Genomic DNA, 17,122 nt, shown 5'->3' with positions numbered 1-17,122 from the left:
ATACAAATGTGAGAACACTTCCCATTCCTTTCATAGTCTTTTTTTGGAAGCCACCTATGGTGTAAATATTCTGACTTGATGATTCTGACTGGCTATAGGCCCCCACACTACCCTCCGTTAACTTTTCCAAAAATAGGTTTCATTGCATTATCTGAGGTCAAAAAAATTAGCAAGAGACATGTACCTTCACTACAAACTAAGTGTCATTGATACAGCTGAATGGTTAGCTAGCAGGCTGGTTTCATTTAGCAAGATAGTTATCCCTGAAGTGTTTTGTTGCTAGCTAGCTATTCTTTTGATGTTTCTGTCATGTACAGCGCTGAGGACCCAGACGCAGACCACAGGATAATCCAAAATCGTAGTTTATTAGTCCGTAATCGTAGCCAGGAGATCCAATACAAAGACAAAAAAAAGGCAAAAGAATGGTCGAAAAAACAGGCAAGAAGGTCAAAAATCCAGAAAATCAAAAGGTGAATACAAAAGGACATAGGAAAAAATCGTAGTCAGTAAACAAAGCAGAATATCAAAAACCAGAAAACCAGAATGGCAAACAAAACAAGAGGGTAAGGCAGGCTCGGAAATCCAAGGCAAAGGGGTGGCTTTCTGGAATCTCAAGAACAAGGAATTTGGCACTAAAACAGATCAACGTTCTGACACTGGTTCAAACAGAGACTGGGGTTTAAATACATGAGGGAAGGCGACAATCTAGGCGGGGCTGGGAAAAAGGTGGGCTAAACAAATAGACAACAGGTGGGGAAACATAATAGGGTAATAACATAATAACGGGAGGGAGACGAAAACGCGGACTGGATGCACGTAACAAAACATGTAAAACATACGGCTCCAGATTAGGGAGTAGACATTTGCATAGATTGAAGACGTAGTGATAGTCAGAGAGAGGTTCCACTTCGCTGGAACTAAGCGAGTAATTAGGGATAGCATAGGGAGGCGGAGTTATAGAATAGTGCAGAAAAACTAAGAGATTGCGTTAGTGAATTAGTTACGTGAATATTTCTAAACTACCCAATAAAAGGGAGAAGTTAGTTAGACAGACAGTAAGTGTATTAATCGGATTAGTACTGTACAATACCTAGATTAGTAATAGTTAGTAAGAATAGTGCTTTACAACATTTAACTACCAAGAAAAAGCAGGAAGTAAGAATCGCGAGTTTGGAAGGAATTTTTGCTCACCAGGCGATGGTGATGCGGGGGTCCAGGTAGTTGCTTTTGAAGGTGCTCAGGCTGATCTGCCTGCCCTCCTCTCTGCCAATGGCCTGAATGCTCAGCTTCAGTAGCTGGTTCTCAAGCTGGCGTGTTGCTTTCCGCTTTTTCTTAACCTTACTGAAACACACACAGTGAGCTTACACACAGGCAAGTGAGGACAATACACACATGCGTTCCACATTTGGGACACTCACACATGCCACTTGCTATTGGGGCAGCCCTTGGCATTCCATATGACTACTGTCAGCTTAGTCTTGGCCTGGACGAGCTCCTGTGTCATACTGTCAATCTGGAGGAGAACATAGAAGCCAGAGCAAGATGTTTTTTTAAGATCTGTTTTTCTTCCTGAATCATGCACTGCCCCCCATTACCTTGGCATACAGTCCTGCCATGGACTGGTCAAAGTTCTTTGTATCCGCCTGCTGGTGGTTACAGTGAACTGCAGCTGCAGGGTTTGCCCTGTTGTAGACAAGCAGCTTCTCAGCCTGGCCATCTGACACTGTGATGAGAGAAGGGGGAGAGGGAGAAAGGGGGTGGAAAAGAGGGAAAAAGAAAAGACTGTAAGATTGCGTACAGGTGTGTAAGACTGGCTAGAGTAGAGGTGCAGATACTCACAGCAGGACAGTTCCCTCAGGCTCTTCTGCAGGGCAACTGAGGAATTGTATGTTCTAAAAACTTCGCCAGTCAGACCGGGCATCAGAGAGCTGATGTAGTCATTTAGAGTGGATGACTGAGCAGGGAGCGAGAGAACACACACACGTTAATTTAACTAGATACTTTCTGTCTGAACAGAAACAATCAGGTTGGAGACTCACGGTCAGTAGGTCGAACAATTTGTCTCCCGTCTCCTTGTTCTCCATGAAGTTCTCGAGGTTTTTATAGACCTGGATCACAGAACAACAGGACAACAATTCTGCATAAACAGGCACTGCTCATAGTGAAGAAACAAATATTAAGGAAACGTTCTGCCCGGCGTCTCCACTCACCCTCTTTGTGACGGGCACTTTGTCGTAGGAGCGGATGAGGTCTTTGCGAAGGAAGTCAAACTCGACCATGTACTCATTTCCATTGCGCTCTTTGTGCAGAGTGATGTTCTTCACACAGAGCGAGGAGCAGCTCACATTCTTTTCACTCCCCACACTCTGGGCCAGCTGCAGTGACACAACTAATTTACATTCAGTTCATCGACGGAAAAATCATCATCGACGATTACTGCTGAAAAGCGGTTTTGTCACTTCCTTAGCAACTGCATTTTCTCAGTTGATGACTAATGACAGGTGATCTTTCTGTTCATTATTTAATTATTTTTTCAAATTGAAAATTGAATTTTAATTCATTTTGTGATTTGCCCGAATCAGTCATGAAATATCAAGGCTCTATCGTCTGGAATCGAAGGGCAGCAGTCATTTCCACGTCACATCTTGAGACTGCCTGCTCAGCCAGTGAAGAGACTGTAGAGACGTGTCGCAGACAGGAAGTCCCTCCACTCACTTTGTCAATGAAGTAGAGAGCGGTGGCTCTCTGCCGAATCACCATCTCTGCGGAGTCCATGTCCTGGTAGTACTGGGACCGGATCTGGTCTATGTATGAGTTCAGTGTCCGGGCCAGCTCATACTTCTCCCAGTCCTTCTCCCCCTGGGTGGACAGCAAAAAAGGTCTACTTTGCTTGCTGTAACATCACTTCCGGTCTATAAGGATGGTGATCCACATGTCTAGTGTGGTTGGGTCCAGCGGGTACCTGAGGTTTGGAACTAGCGTTAAGCTTGATATATCTGCCGGCGCCCTGAATGTTCTCTGTCCAGCTGGCTAGCCATGTGACAGTGTTGTCATGGCGGACTTCCTTCCACTGGTGACCAGCAGGGGGCTCTGGGATTTGTGCCTGTCTGTGTGGCGGGGGGGGGGGGGGGGGGGCATGCTTCACTCCTATCATGTCTCTAGCTCCCAGCATGCTTCACTTATCATGTCTCTAGCTCCCAGCATGCTTCACTCCTATCATGTCGCTAGCTCCCAGCATGCCTCTTACCTGCTGCAGTTGATGATGACATCCTCAGGCTGAATCCTCCTCTTCAGCATCCCCTCTTTGGGGTGGTCCCCTCGGCCGCAGAAGAGGCCCGGGGGCTCAATCTGGAAGTTTTCGATGCGTTCACGGTGCTGGTTCAGAGTGTAGTAGCAATACTCTTCCGTAAGCCTCTTATTGGCCTCTGTGATGGCCTGGAAACACATAAATAATGTAATGGGACTGAGAATGGGAGGGACAGGCAGAGGGGCGAAGGAAATGCTTAAGAATGACCTGAGATGTCAGACTTTACCCCACCAATGATGGTTGGAATCACACCCACCTGTTTCTCCTCCTTGCTCATGTTATATTGGGCATCCACCGTCCTCTTGTTCAGGTCGAAGAGCTTGAAGAAATCACACTTATTCAGATCCGTTATCAACATCCTCTCCTCTGAGGTCATCTCCTGTGCAGAGAAGCACATGCAAGGAACCGATTAAAGGGGCAGTTCAAACAGAAATGAAAGTCTGTTTTCCCTTACCCAGGGCACTATCCGACAATCCAGATAGTTTTGCTGAGATGTCAATAATAATCAAGATTTGACAGCACTTTGGATACAGTTCACGATGATATACTGGACCTCTCTGGGTCTAATCTTTCATGCTCTTCAATGTACAGACTTTTTACATTAGACTGCTCAAAATGAGCATATACAGTACAGAAATATACAGTTCCTTGCGGAAATAAACAGTGCTCAGAAAACGCACATTTAATCAAGAAATAGTTAACTTTCCACCAAGGTACACAGCAAGTTACTGATCAAAACAATGCCAGACTTCCCCAAAGCACTTCACTCAGAATACTGGTGTGCTTTGGCGGAAACTTGGACCCCATACTTAAATTTCATTTTTGGATGAACTGCCCCTATAACAAACAAATCAACCCAACAAAATCAACTAATCAGTCATCTACCCCTACCCCCCCCCCCCCCCTTTTTTTTCCCCCATTTACTTCCTGCTCTCCCCTTCCTCACCCTTCTCCAGTCTGAGAGGAAGTTGACATCATCGGGAAATGGTTGATATTCCGCAGGAAACAACGGTCCCCTGTGTTCAAGGAACCTCCATTTGGTCCCATCTTCATTCCTTTCTTCCTCCCACCTTACAGAGCGAGAGGGACAAAATGTAAGCAGGGAAAGAAGAAGTGAGATCATTCCCCCATCATTGCTGGACAGGAAAGCTATGGCAACTGCACATTCCCAATGATGATTGATGACAGGTTAATTTAAAATTTATTTTCATTATTTTGCCATTAATGATCAATTAATAGATTATTTTTAATGTATTTTTATATAGATTTTCTGAATACCCGTCTGTAGCATGAATTCCTCATTGGCCACCATATGGCCTGGTATCGACTCCATGCTCATGCATAAACAAATGCCCATACACACCAACATAAATACACACACACACACACACACACACACACACACACACACAGGGCATGTTCTGTACCATCTCTCTTGCTGGTTTCCTTCTTTCTTCATAACCTTCATGGGCCTCACAGGCTTAATGTCCTCATCAGGATTCTTTGTCCAAGACACCAGGCAGAGTCTGTCCCTTCCTTACGCTTCTGCGATGGCAAGAGCAAAGTTTAACTGTTAAATCAAAGAATGGGAAACAATTTCTCTGCTAATGTGTGTGCATACATGCATGTGTGTGTTTGTGTGTACGTACCCACATCTTCTGAATCCTCGGCTCTTTTCGTGATTTCTTATTAATCATCTCCTTCAGCTCTGCCCCTTTTTCTGCCTTTGTATTCACATTTGTTTTCTGCCGAATCATTTGCTTTCGAAGCTCCGCCTGTTTCTGCCATTTCTGTGTACTTTCCATCTCATTGTGAAGCTCCTCCTTCTTTAGCTCTTTTCGCATTGCTTCTTTTTCCTTCTTAAGTCCTTTCTGTTCTTTAGTGTCCTTGGAAGTCTTCCTCAGCTCTACCTCAGTCACTTTTTCCTGATGAATCATGTCCCTAAGCCCAGCCTCCTTGTGTGCCTTTCTAAGCACCTCCTTCTGAAGCTCCGCCTCATCCTTCTCCCGAATCATTTGCTTTAGAAGCTTGGCCTGCTTTTGCCATTTCTGAGTAGTCTCCTTCAGAAGCTCCACTCCTCTTGCCTGTTTCTTCTCCATCTCATTTTGAAGCTCCTCCTTCTTTAGCTCTTTTCGCATTGCTTCTTTTTCCTTTTTAATTCTTATTAAATGCGTCTTTAGTCCAAGTCCTTTCTGTTCAATAGTATCCTTTGAAGTCTTCTTCAGCTCCTCCTCATCCTCAGTGCCCTTTATCTTCTCATTTTTTGGCTGGACCTTCAGAAACTCTGCCTCTTTTGACTCTTTCTTGGTAAGATCCTTCAGAAGAAGCTCCGCCGCTTTCTTCTGTTTCTTGGCCATCTCTTTCTGATATTCTGCCTCCTTCAGTTGTTTTTGCCTTTCTTCTTTTTGCTTTTTAATTTTCATTAAGTGGAACTTCCTCAGATCCTTCTCCTCTGCAGGGTTCTTTGTTGGCCAGCAGGATAGTTTGAATGTTTGATGAATGTGCATTGTCTCATGTGCAATTCTTCAGGGTGAGCTCAGTTAGCACAACGAGGGGGCATAATTGGAAATTAGCAAATGATAAATTCTGTACACGCAAGGAAAGCATTTTATATAGGGAGAGTGGTATGGAATCTTGCTCGGACATGTAGTGGAGGCAGAAACACTGGGCTTGATAAGGTGCTAGATGCTATCTAGTTTTAAGGCAAAGTAAGCATACAATTTAGTGGTATGAAAAGGCAAGCATTACTTGGCTGAATGGCCTGTTCTCATCATTATGCTATGCTATGTTATGCTGTGTTATATTATGCTATACTACGCATACTGTGGACCCACTGCACTCCATTTAATTCCAACTCATTTAACATACATTTGATTGAACTCAACCAAATCAAAATTTTATTTGGGATTTTAGATTGCTTTGCACTTATTTATTCTGCCGTATTACAGTCTTAGGACAGAAGGAATGCGGGGGCAGCCTAACTCTCAAATTACAACAGAGAATATATTGTTCTAATGCCTCATTCAGAACACCCCAAACTGTTTTTCCCCTTAATTTTGGGAACTCACACTGACGTGAGCGTGGCATACAGTAAGGAGGCTACAGTAGTTTCCCACGCTTTGTCCCCCATAGAGATTTCATTTTCAGCTGAATATTAGGTCTGGGGCTAACGTAATCTGTGTCACCATTTGTTCTATAAGTTAAATTACATCCGTTAATAGTTCAAATATGAATTTCGAAGCTGTCATGTGCGTTAAAAAAGTTGCTAAATTCAAACAACAAAAATGGTCACATTTCACAAGCCACCATTCAAGTTGCATACTACCCCATCTGCAGGTGAGATTACCATTGTAGTTTCAATATAGGAACTTGTGAGCAACAAACTTTTTTAAAGTACATAGGCCTAACATCTTTGAAACAAATTGATGAACAAGTTGATGAACAAAGTTTTTAACTCAAGTGACCTTTTTTCGATAGAAACAGCATTCCAGGTTGGCCTACAAAACGACGTCATCGTCGGAAAACCAGTTTGAACTACAAAAGTTCTGTCAGGCAGTGCCAGCTGATATCTTCCTGTATTCTAACACCTCCCCACTGTGACATCACAGAAGCTATGAATCTTTTGAATTAAACCTGAACATTCATGAAGAGTTAAAATTACAAATAGCCCAATTTACCTTCATCAAATAGCCCAATTCACCTTCATCATCACCAAATTCACCATCAATTTGGAAACACTGGAGGGTTATACTCACAGAGCAGGAGGAGGCTCTGGTCCCAGAAAATCAAAAAGTACAAGTTTTGATGTCATTATTGGAGTAAAATATCCATGGCTGTTAGCAGTGGTGTGTTCAATGTCTAAACTGAAAATCTACTGGTAGTGCTTTGAATTTCAACACATCATCCCCTGTTACTTCATAGAGGTTAACAATACAGAACATTCTAACTTACTCAATCAAACATTCTAATGCTTTGGTTGTTTTCTAATCAGAATTCTTACTGATGTCATGGCCTGTAACAGCAATGTGTTCAGATGTTTTCAACATAAAAGCTAATATGTATGTACAATCATTCAAAGCATTCATATATTTCACTTACTTACTTACTAAAATGTTTCTTCCTAAAATAATATTAACTTCAAATATCGATCTGCTCCCTCGTTAAAACGGCATCATAAAAATAAGTTACTGTGTTTCCCCAGTTCCCCTTGTGTCATGTATTGTATTTAATTTATGTGTGTTGTTATTTTTCCTTGTCATACGTTGGGTGCAGTTTGTGTTCTCTGTCCGGTCCTGGTTTTCCATCTCACTGTCACTTCACTTGCCTCATTACCACACCTCACTTCCTGATCAGTTTCACCTATTTATTATGACCTCATTTATCCATTAACACTGATTTATTTTGCCCTGCAGTTCTCACCATATTCCTCACTCCCCTTCAATCATTCAATTAGCACTGGCACATGTAGAGCATTCACTTCCATGTAGTTAGTTATTAGTTAGATTTCCTACACCTGTCCTTTTCACCGTTTAGTCCCAGCTCACTCTCCCTTCCCTGCCAGACTGTTGAACTTCTAAGTCAAGCGCCTTTTTCATGTCCTTGTCAGTTCCTGTGAAGCTATTCAGTTTGTCTCTGCACCCAGTCTTGTCCCTGGCCTGTCCTGCTGATTCCTGCTAGTTCCCGCCATCTTCGCTGGTCCCTGCCAGTTAGCCTGCGTGCTCACCCTCTTGTTCCCTGCCATCTTCACTGGTTCCTGCCAACCTCGCCTGCCTGGTTGCTGGTCAGGGGATTCTCATCTGCTCTCACTCTGTCATTCCTTAATAAACGCCTTCAGTGAGGAGTGCTTAACCTGACTGTGGTCTGCGTCTGCATTTGGGTCCTTACAAGTAACCGTTATAACCACTTTATCGTTATTTAATTTTTGGTAAAACATTTGAAAAATTGCAATGCAGTAATACATGAAAAGGAGTGACTTACCTGATATATTCTCACTGGAGTGACAATATCTCACGGTAAGTCACAACTTTGAATGTATTACTGTATTGCAATTACACAAACATTTATCAAAAATGTAATAACGATACAGTAACTTATTTTTATTATGCCATTTTAACTACAGAGCTTCTGAAATGTTGCTGGTTTACAAGTTTATGATATCTCTGATGCAATTAATTAACCAAACGTAAACAAAGCAGTTTGGTTTTGCTAAATGAAATGAACACACGATAAGTCACGCCTGTGAGTGTCTCTCAGCCAATCAAATTGCGAGGTTGTACTAACTGTTGTATAATTATTAAATTATAATAAAGTATTACTATCAATTGCTACCTAAATCAAACACCAATCCACATGTATCAAAGCAAGTAAATACGCTTGGTTGCAAAGCAACACTTCCCTGTGGTTTCTGAATGTATTTGTATAGCTTAATTTGACCCTGTATTTTTTCATCTTGCCATGAAGTGTCAACAAGTGTCAACATGCAAACAACAGTAATGCCAAGAAACAAGTGGTTGTCACTAGTTAATATCAATCATTCTGCAGACACAGTTTTAGCAAGTGCTAAATATAGCGTGATGTTTTGTCTGTGAGTAGATTATCAGTTTGATATTTGTTAACTATGTTTTTTAGATCAGACCACGAGGGTACAGAGAGTTATCTTATCCATAAAAAGGGGCAAAGAATTCACAGACTACATCAATGCATCCTTCATAGATGTAAGTACCCATCCAGATCCAAAGTTGCCGTACTGGCTTCCATGCTGGGGCATGCACAGGTCCCTCTTCCAAAATACGCACTCCTTAAAGAAAGCACGTTTTTCAATTATGTGGATCTGGCTTGCTGAATTCCCTGTGTTCCTACTGGAATTAAACATCACACAGAAGCTCGACCGTACTGGTGGTTTGCCCTGAGCGCAATTTCTTTTCCTTTTTCAGACACCCACTTGGGGGTAACTGCAACTCAACTGTTAATTTTAACAGGTGACCAGACTGTGTTCAAGACGCCAAATATTAGCTAACGTTTGCCAACATATGTTTGAAAACGGCTGTTGGCGGGGAAAACTTAGAGAGAACAAACGTTGACAATGATTTGGCTGTTGTGATACACATTAATCAATGTAATATTTATTCTTGCCTTTATAAAAATAAGTCACAGATAACCAACTAATCAGCTAGCTGGCATAGTTATAATTAAGTCGCGTACATTTGTATTAAAAGGCATTGGTTGGTGGCAAACTAAATGGAATGTTCATTTAAAATCGTTAACAGTAACTGCTGCAAAGATAGTTCACCAGGATTGTTTTCTGTCCTGAACACACGTCAGTTAACAGATGCCGCTATTGAAAGAGCATCGAAGAGTTTATTGGAGGGGAAATTATGGAACCTTAGTCTCTAGATACCAGATATTCTTCAATATGTTAATTTCCTGGACACTAGGCCCTCGCATTTGTACCTTCTTAAACGCAAATTGTTGGTAGTTTTACTCTGTTCTGTAGCTGTGTGGCTGGTATACCTTTGTATCTCCCATGCCATGCATATTGACATCTCTGTCGTTATGTTTGTGCCAATTGATATATAGGCTACATTTATTAATCAAAGGGAAAGTACCTAATAGAAGCCCTTCTGTACAGGTGATGTTGTGCTGTTCTTGCACAGGGCTATAGGCGGAAGGATCGCCACTCAGGGCCCCCTGACCCAGATGGTGGAGGACTTATGGAGGATGGTGTGGGAGTGGAGGTGCCACTCTGTCATCATGCTAACTGAGCTGCAGGAGAGGGAGCAGGTGGATGAACCCGGGCTGCAGTCAGTTCTCCTTCGATTCAGTCAGTTACTTTTCAATTCAGCCAGTCCCTCCATTTCAGTCAGTTCCCCTTCAATTCAGTCATTTCCTCTTCAATTTCCATGAATTAGTTTGTTCAATTGCTGGACTGATTTTCTGGCATTCCACCAATGTTAAATCAGGGGTCTGTTTTTAAAAACCTTATAATATAGAAAGTATAAATTGTATCGCTTAACAAAGAGGAAGCAACCAAATTGATGTGTGGACATTTGATTGGCAAGTTTGGTCCATTTAGTTTTATCATTTGCAGGAGGAGCTATGTCCATAATAAGAATAAGTACCTACAATAAGTAGAAATATACTGTTACATTTTTTTATAATAATGACAAACAGGAAAACAAAAGCTAATACATTTTCATACATTAATTCATATTTTATTGTAAAAAATGCATTCAGTGAATTTATTGTGTTGTCACATAAGAAGACAGTGAACAGTGAATTTATTGTGTTGTGCTTTTCCTCTGATACTGACACATGGGAAGCCTATAGGCCTAAGCTTGAGTTATGTAAACATCCCAGCTGTCATTAGTTGATTTGTTGACTTGTTGATTTGATTCTATGACCATCTTTGTTGGTGCATGGTTCTGACTTTTTTTTATACAAATGTTCCAAAGTATTGCAAACAATGTAGCCTGTGTCCCAATAACCAAAGTTACCTGTTATGTGCCTGCGTCTTACAGGAAGGGCCCATAAAAAAAATCTGGCACCGGGGCCCATCCTAACTAGCTGCCGCCACTGGTAGGCGGCATGGAAATACGGGTGTACAGAAGAGGAAAAACGAACAAAAAGATAACAAAAGAACCCCACTGTGGGGGTAACCACGAAGTGGGTGCAAAGCAAAGTGAGAGAAGGAGTGTTGAAAGGAAAGGACTAGAGCTAAGAATAAAATGTGGAGGCAACAAGGAAAGTGAGGGAAGAAAATAGATCTGGGAGGAAAGAGCAGGACACAGACCTGCGTCATTGGAAAACACATCATAGGGAATAAGATTTTATAGAAATTATAAACATGGATAGGAGAAGGTTTTTGCCATGGTAATAAACTGGACTGAAACTAACATTCAGTAGGTGGCAGTAATGCAAAATGATGGTTTTAAAACCGCGGTTTAACAACAGAAGAAGAAAGTAAGACTTTGGTCTTTGATTTTCTCTGATCAAAGTTTGTTGCGACGTGAATTTTTCGAGATGAATTTGAAAAATACAGTGATAAATGCGTTTAATGACAACAGGCACGCCCTGATATATACTGCTGGAGCCGTTCTGACTGCACTCGGATTGGGATTTGGATATATATATTTGAAAAAGCCAAAAAAGCTTACTCGTGTAGGAGTAGTGTCGCAACTTGTTATATACCCAATTAAATCTGGGAAAGGAGTAAGTGTGAACACAGCTGAATGTCTAGAAATGGGTTTGAAATGCGGCCAACTAAAGGACCGGTAAGTAGCTTATTTACAAAATGAGGCGCACATTCCAGCATCCGCAAAGCGACAGGTATGCAAGCACTGTGCATTTTCAAAAACCAAGCACAGAATAAACGTTCAGAGTTGGAAACAGTCCATAACGCTAGTCTACGTTGATTCTGAACAGTTTGCACTTTGCAGTGTACACTTGGGAGTGAGAGGGGTATGTTGTGTAACCACTAGCCATGGGTAGCGATTGACGTAAATACATGTTCACAATTTGCGCTGTTCGCCATTCTTATCTGTAAAGACCGAACTTATATGGGCGTACAGAATGTATAGCGCAATGCAGAATTCCCGGATCGAAATTATTCATCTTGAATGGCATATAGGTCACAGCTAAGGCGGGGTGTTTTTCACAGAAAATATTGGCGAAGTCATGGAGCATAGTTTTGGCAAAGAAACTGGAAAACAAAATCTGAAGAATCATTGAGTTAAAAAAACTTGTGTATAGATCTCATTCGCAGCAGTGGGAAACTATTGAAATAATCTGCGCAACTAGTTTCAAGTAAACAAACGCGCAGTAGCCGGCTACTCGAATCAAATGGCATGCGAGTAACATGGATAGGCTGGTGCATTTCATCGCAGAAAGGTGCATGCTAGAAATAGAACGTGGCGTGCCTATTACTAAAATAAAATTAATTGCATTTATTAAACCCTCAAGCGACCAACAGACATCAGCTACTGTATACTATTAATTTATTAATCTTAATGGTAATATATTTGATTATCCTAAAAATGTTCAACTTTGTCTGTCAATCTACTTGTCCTCAGTAAATATATACAATACCATTGTTTTGGGTTTCAGCCGTAATTTGGAGGGAGGTCATATCAGTCAAAACCAACAGATTCAGCCTATGTAACTTGATCAAGGAATCGTTATAAGAATTAGATACCAATAAGTTAATACATAACCGCAGGTTTCTTTGGCAGGTACAATTGTGAAAATTAGAAGTATTGCATATATATGCATATATTTATATGTCCATTTTATATGTTATGAACATTTAATCTTATTATTACTAGGGTTACTTTTAGTGTCAAATACATTTGAGATTATTATGATTATTATGATGAATATTATTATTATTATTATTATTATTATTATTATTATTATTATTATTATTAAATAGCAAAAACTATCACTGAATCTGTGACTTTGGCAGACTGTGACTTAGTCTTATTCTGCCAAATGCACCACAACATTGAAGATGTATAACAGTAATTAGGTAGCCTGCTGACCAATGTGGTCCAGTGCTGTAAATATACAGTTAATTGTATTTGCGTAACTAAACAACTTAGAAACATGCCAGCGAACAATGAAATTATAGATACAAGGTTTGTTGACGGCATATGGTAGGTTATGCAAACAAAAAAGGTAAGTAAAGCAATTCTGTACTTACAAACTATATTTACTTTTCAATATAATCTTAATCCTAGTTCTCATCATGATGGCTGTCTTCTAAACTGGGGATCATCAAAACACGGTATTCGAGGCCTTCGAGAATTTCTGATCTTTCAACCTCCCTTTACCTGGGAGTCAGGTGTAAAGACAGTCTGGTAGCACTAATTGTTCAGTTAATTACCTGGGAGAAAACCATGGCTGGTTTTGTATTCAAGGGCCAATGGTTTAGAAGAAGGATGATCCCTCTTCTGAACCATTAGTCAATTATAGAGGTCCATTAGCTGCTGGTGGATGCCCCCGCCTGTGGCAATTGGACTGCGCCCCTGTGTTCTTGCTACAGACAGTGTCGTGTGTGTGGTTGTGTGTTTTCTCTGTAGACAATGGCTTGTGATCACCGAAGACGGGAAACAGGTGACGGGCCGACAAGAACCGCGCCTGGTGCTGGTGACAATGACGAGTGAGGGGGAACATCTGTATCTCAACGGGCCCTCCATGGAGGAACTGAGGATCCCTCTCAATCAAAAAGGCAACCCTGTCTTCAACTGCAGGTATGCAGGCTTGCTGAGCTGAGATTACCTAAACATGCATCTGTAAACATAAAATCATAAAACATATATTTTAATAGCCAGTCAGTCAGTGGAAATGAAAAATTTACGTGCAGTAACTGATACGGTACATTATGGAAATGCAGTATATTTAGCTGTGATCATATTTGTGTTATTAAAATATGAGCAATTATTACAACCTACATATAATATTATTAATATAATTTTTTTAATGGGCAAGCTTCTTATATATAAGTATAGGCTCTTTGTGCATGTTTACCTACTGAATTATTGATATCAAGATGATCTGCTACACAAGAATTCTTATTGATTGCAGGGTGTTTAGTGATGACATTCAGGGCAGAGACTGTGGCGACCAGGCCTCTCTCTGGCTCACCCGCTACCTGGACTCTGGCAAGACTTTCCGCCTTGTGCAATACGAGTCACAAATGACCCCCAGGAGGCCAGTGGAGAAGGCGCCCCTCTTCCCTGCCAGTGAGAAGGCAAGCAATTTTTCAACAAGCATTTTCACATTATAGTTAATGGGGCCAAAGTTTCAGATAAAGGTTGTCCTGCAAAATTGTTTTTGGATGAAAATCGAAGGTTTGGGTCAACCTTGCATTTTTATGTATTTTTCTGAAAGGGGTAAACCTCTTGGTGTTTGAATGGTAAGCTAACTTGTGTCTTTTCTTGCTTTGTTGCACTTGACGGGAAGAAAAGGTCTGGGTGTGAGTAAAGTGGTGCAGTTGCTGTGATTGGTCAACAGGTGGTGTACCCGGACATTGCTGCGGTCATGCTGCTGTCCGAGGCCTCGGTGGCTGACCTGAACACAAGACTGGAACTTGACGTCACTGCGCTCCGGTTCAGGCCTAATATTGTTGTGAGCGACTGTGGTGCCTTTGCTGAGGTACTTTTTTTTAGGTTCTGTTTTTTGTGTGGAGTGAGATGATACTGTTTCCGCTTTTTGTGTGGAGTGAGTTAGCACTGTTTCCTCTCTATGTGGAGTGAGTTGGCACTGTTTCCTCTCTCTATGTGGAGTGAGATGGCACTGTTTCCGCTCTCTATGTGGAGTGAGATGGCACTGTTTACTCTCTCTATGTGGAGTGAGATGGCACTTTCCTCTCTGTGGAGTGAGATGGCACTGTTTCCTCTCTCTATGTGGAGTGAGATGGCACTGTTTCCGCTCTATGTGGAGTGAGATGACACAGTTCCTCTCTTTATGTGGAGTGAGATCAGTGTCAGCTGATAATGTTCCGTTCTGTCAGGACTCTTGGGTCCAAATCCAGATTGGCAATGTGCAGCTCCAACGAGTCATGTCCTGTGGCAGGTAGGTATCTCAGCTCATGTCATTTATTTCATGTATTATTATTCTTATTTTTATTTATTTTGTCTCTACATTTTCATTGACGGTATCGTGTTTTAATTGTAAACTCGACACACTTGCAAAAGTGGGTGCTTGTCCCTCACTGTGTCTGAGTGTAAATAAAGCTTGATTCAGTAATTTTTTATTAAAATGAGTAATGACGGCAGGTTTGGGACTTCTGTTTTAGATGGGTCATTGGATCAACTGTCAACAGAATATATTGAAAATAAAATAAAACTGGCTTTGTTAGAAAAATGTGTATCATCTATGAGCTGCAGGGAAACACTGACTGACTGTGTGAAAGAGGTTGAGGGAGGGACAGGTTGTGACTGTGACTTCATTCCATCAGGTGTATTTTCACGACTGTCGATCCTGATACAGGCATTATAGACAGGAAACAACCTCTGGAGACTCTTAAGAGGTAAGAACTACTGTTTGTTGAAGGTAAGATAAAAGTATACATAGGTCCAGTCTGTGGGTGTCTAAACACTATCCAATCTGGGTTGTATGTACAGGAGAAGTTAATGGTTATACCCTTGTAGTTATACATTTGTAGCTTGATAAATGTGTTGACCAGTTCTTTTGATGCTTTTAATGTGTGGAATCTTTCTTATCTTATCTTACCTTTTCGAAACTGCAATGAATAAATGATTGAAATGAATGTTTCCGTAGTTACCGTCTGTGCGACCATTCAGAGAAGGAAATCTATAAGACCTCCCCGCTGTTTGGACAGTACTACCATGTCAAGAGAAGGGGACGTTTTCAGGTTGGAGATCCTGTGTACATAATGAGCTGAGCTGAACCATAACCTGGAAATTGGCTTCAACAGTAACAAGTAAAAAAACAGGGTGATATCAGATGATTCAAAATCACTAAAGAGAACAACTGTATGGCAGGAAAAAAAATTTCAGTTGAGGTTATAGATTGTGTGGATGAATCTCCTGCCATTTCTGTTCAAACACATCATTAAGCATTCTACCTGTTAATGAAAGCTTTGCTCATATGTTCTTGCATTATCATCATATATCCTTAATTGTGATCAGTGTTAAGTTCTCCATTAACCTCATGAAAATTTACTGTTCAATGCAAATAAGCCGTATGGTGTAAATTATGTCAACAGATGAGCCATGTTCAGATTTTTAATAGTGAACCCACAAGTGTTGGTGCTGAATGTTCTACTGTTATGTGTTCATTTGAAAATGATTTATTTTACCATGAAGGGTCAGCTGTTCATTTAACCATTGATTGTAAAACCTAATGTTACATGACATCCATAAACTGCAAGCATGTGTAACATGGAATTGTATTGATTCATCTGTTCATGAAATCCTGGTGAATCTTCAGGAGAATCTGAGAAAATTGGGAGAAAAGCTAAAGTAAAACTTTACATGTCTCTATTGGGATAAAACTTAGTAAAACGTTGATTCTGCAAGACAGGGAATAATAAAGAATTTAAATCAACCAAAAACTCAAAGGACCTATTGGTTTCTTTTTATTGTATTTTATTTTATTTAATTTTTTATTTTATTTACTTTTATTTTGTCTGATGACGCGATGCTTTTTGGGACTGTCAATGGAATGGGGCCAAAATGCCCGTTTCATACTAAGCAAGTATGTGCAATTTAGTTTTTATGAATCCAGTATGTTTAGGAAGTAATGCAATAGAAACCCTATGAACCCTGGCTAGTGTTTCACCTTTAAAAAGCATTGTCGGTCAATGATATAGTCAAGGTAGTGGCTCAAGCTTGCAATTGTAAGGCCCAGCCTGAATTCTTGGTGAATGCCTTGAACTGCTGTGTGTAACAGCAAAATACTTCAAATTGATCTGTTTCTATCTGTTGCTATTAAGCCATCTAGGCTTAATAGCAACTTCCCTGGTTCACCTGGCATTTGCAGTCTGCCTAATTCCTATACAAGACTACTCACCAGCAGCTCCAAAATTCCCTTATTGTAAGGAGATCCAACTCCTCCACTTCCACTGGGCTGGTGGTATATCTAAAGCACTGGTTCTCAATGTTATGATGCACACATGGCCTGGTTGAATCCAGGTGTGCATCTCACCTGGGTGGCCAGGGAGGGGGGCTATTGAATGGCAGGGTTTTTGCCATCTAAGCTTAATAGCAACTTCCCTGTTTCACCTGGCATCTGCAGTCTGCCTAATCCAGGTGTGAACAGTTTGCTGTCTTCCAGGCACAATAGCTATGAAGC

At 41.0% G+C, this 17,122-nt stretch overlaps 2 protein-coding genes across 2 annotated transcripts; one reads left to right on the top strand and one right to left on the bottom strand.

Annotated features, from left to right (window-relative positions):
- Positions 1–1,187: 1,187 nt before the first annotated feature.
- On the bottom strand, positions 1,188–5,814 carry LOC133122513 (DNA topoisomerase I, mitochondrial-like). The gene is made up of 13 exons (XM_061232559.1): positions 4,957–5,814; positions 4,735–4,808; positions 4,254–4,377; positions 3,564–3,686; positions 3,248–3,435; positions 2,963–3,107; positions 2,716–2,859; positions 2,211–2,375; positions 2,040–2,108; positions 1,840–1,954; positions 1,596–1,723; positions 1,419–1,513; positions 1,188–1,341 (listed from the first exon to the last, which is right to left on the bottom strand). Exons 1-13 carry the CDS (start codon positions 5,812–5,814, stop codon positions 1,188–1,190), a joined length of 2,382 nt encoding a protein of 793 aa, XP_061088543.1.
- Positions 5,815–11,257: 5,443 nt separating this feature from the next.
- marc1 (mitochondrial amidoxime reducing component 1) lies at positions 11,258–16,382 on the top strand. The gene is made up of 7 exons (XM_061252769.1): positions 11,258–11,577; positions 13,384–13,554; positions 13,889–14,054; positions 14,318–14,458; positions 14,817–14,878; positions 15,264–15,335; positions 15,587–16,382. The coding sequence occupies exons 1-7, from the start codon at positions 11,327–11,329 to the stop codon at positions 15,708–15,710; spliced, it is 987 nt and encodes a 328-aa protein (XP_061108753.1). The 5' UTR covers positions 11,258–11,326; the 3' UTR covers positions 15,711–16,382.
- Positions 16,383–17,122: the final 740 nt, after the last annotated feature.

Source organism: Conger conger, chromosome 1 (assembly GCF_963514075.1).
Source record: "Conger conger chromosome 1, fConCon1.1, whole genome shotgun sequence".
Lineage (NCBI taxonomy): Eukaryota > Metazoa > Chordata > Actinopteri > Anguilliformes > Congridae > Conger > Conger conger.
Note: the sequence above shows the minus strand (reverse complement) of the source record. Positions and strands in the feature narration are given on the sequence as shown.

What these genes read in the sequence shown, in the direction of transcription:
- LOC133122513 (XM_061232559.1), bottom strand. Translation starts at nt 5,814, where the DNA reads ATGCACATTCATCAAACATTCAAACTATCCTGCTGGCCAACAAAGAAC. An exon ending in CGAGGATTCAGAAGATGTGG is followed by an intron (nt 4,809 to 4,956) that starts GTACGTACACAC and finishes TCTTGGACAAAG; the next exon opens with AATCCTGATGAGGACATTAA. An exon ending in CCCAATAGCAAGTGGCATGT is followed by an intron (nt 1,342 to 1,418) that starts GTGAGTGTCCCA and finishes TGTGTGTTTCAG; the next exon opens with TAAGGTTAAGAAAAAGCGGA.
- marc1 (XM_061252769.1), top strand. Translation starts at nt 11,327, where the DNA reads ATGAATTTGAAAAATACAGTGATAAATGCGTTTAATGACAACAGGCAC. An exon ending in ACTGTGGTGCCTTTGCTGAG is followed by an intron (nt 14,459 to 14,816) that starts GTACTTTTTTTT and finishes CCGTTCTGTCAG; the next exon opens with GACTCTTGGGTCCAAATCCA. An exon ending in CGAGTCATGTCCTGTGGCAG is followed by an intron (nt 14,879 to 15,263) that starts GTAGGTATCTCA and finishes TCATTCCATCAG; the next exon opens with GTGTATTTTCACGACTGTCG.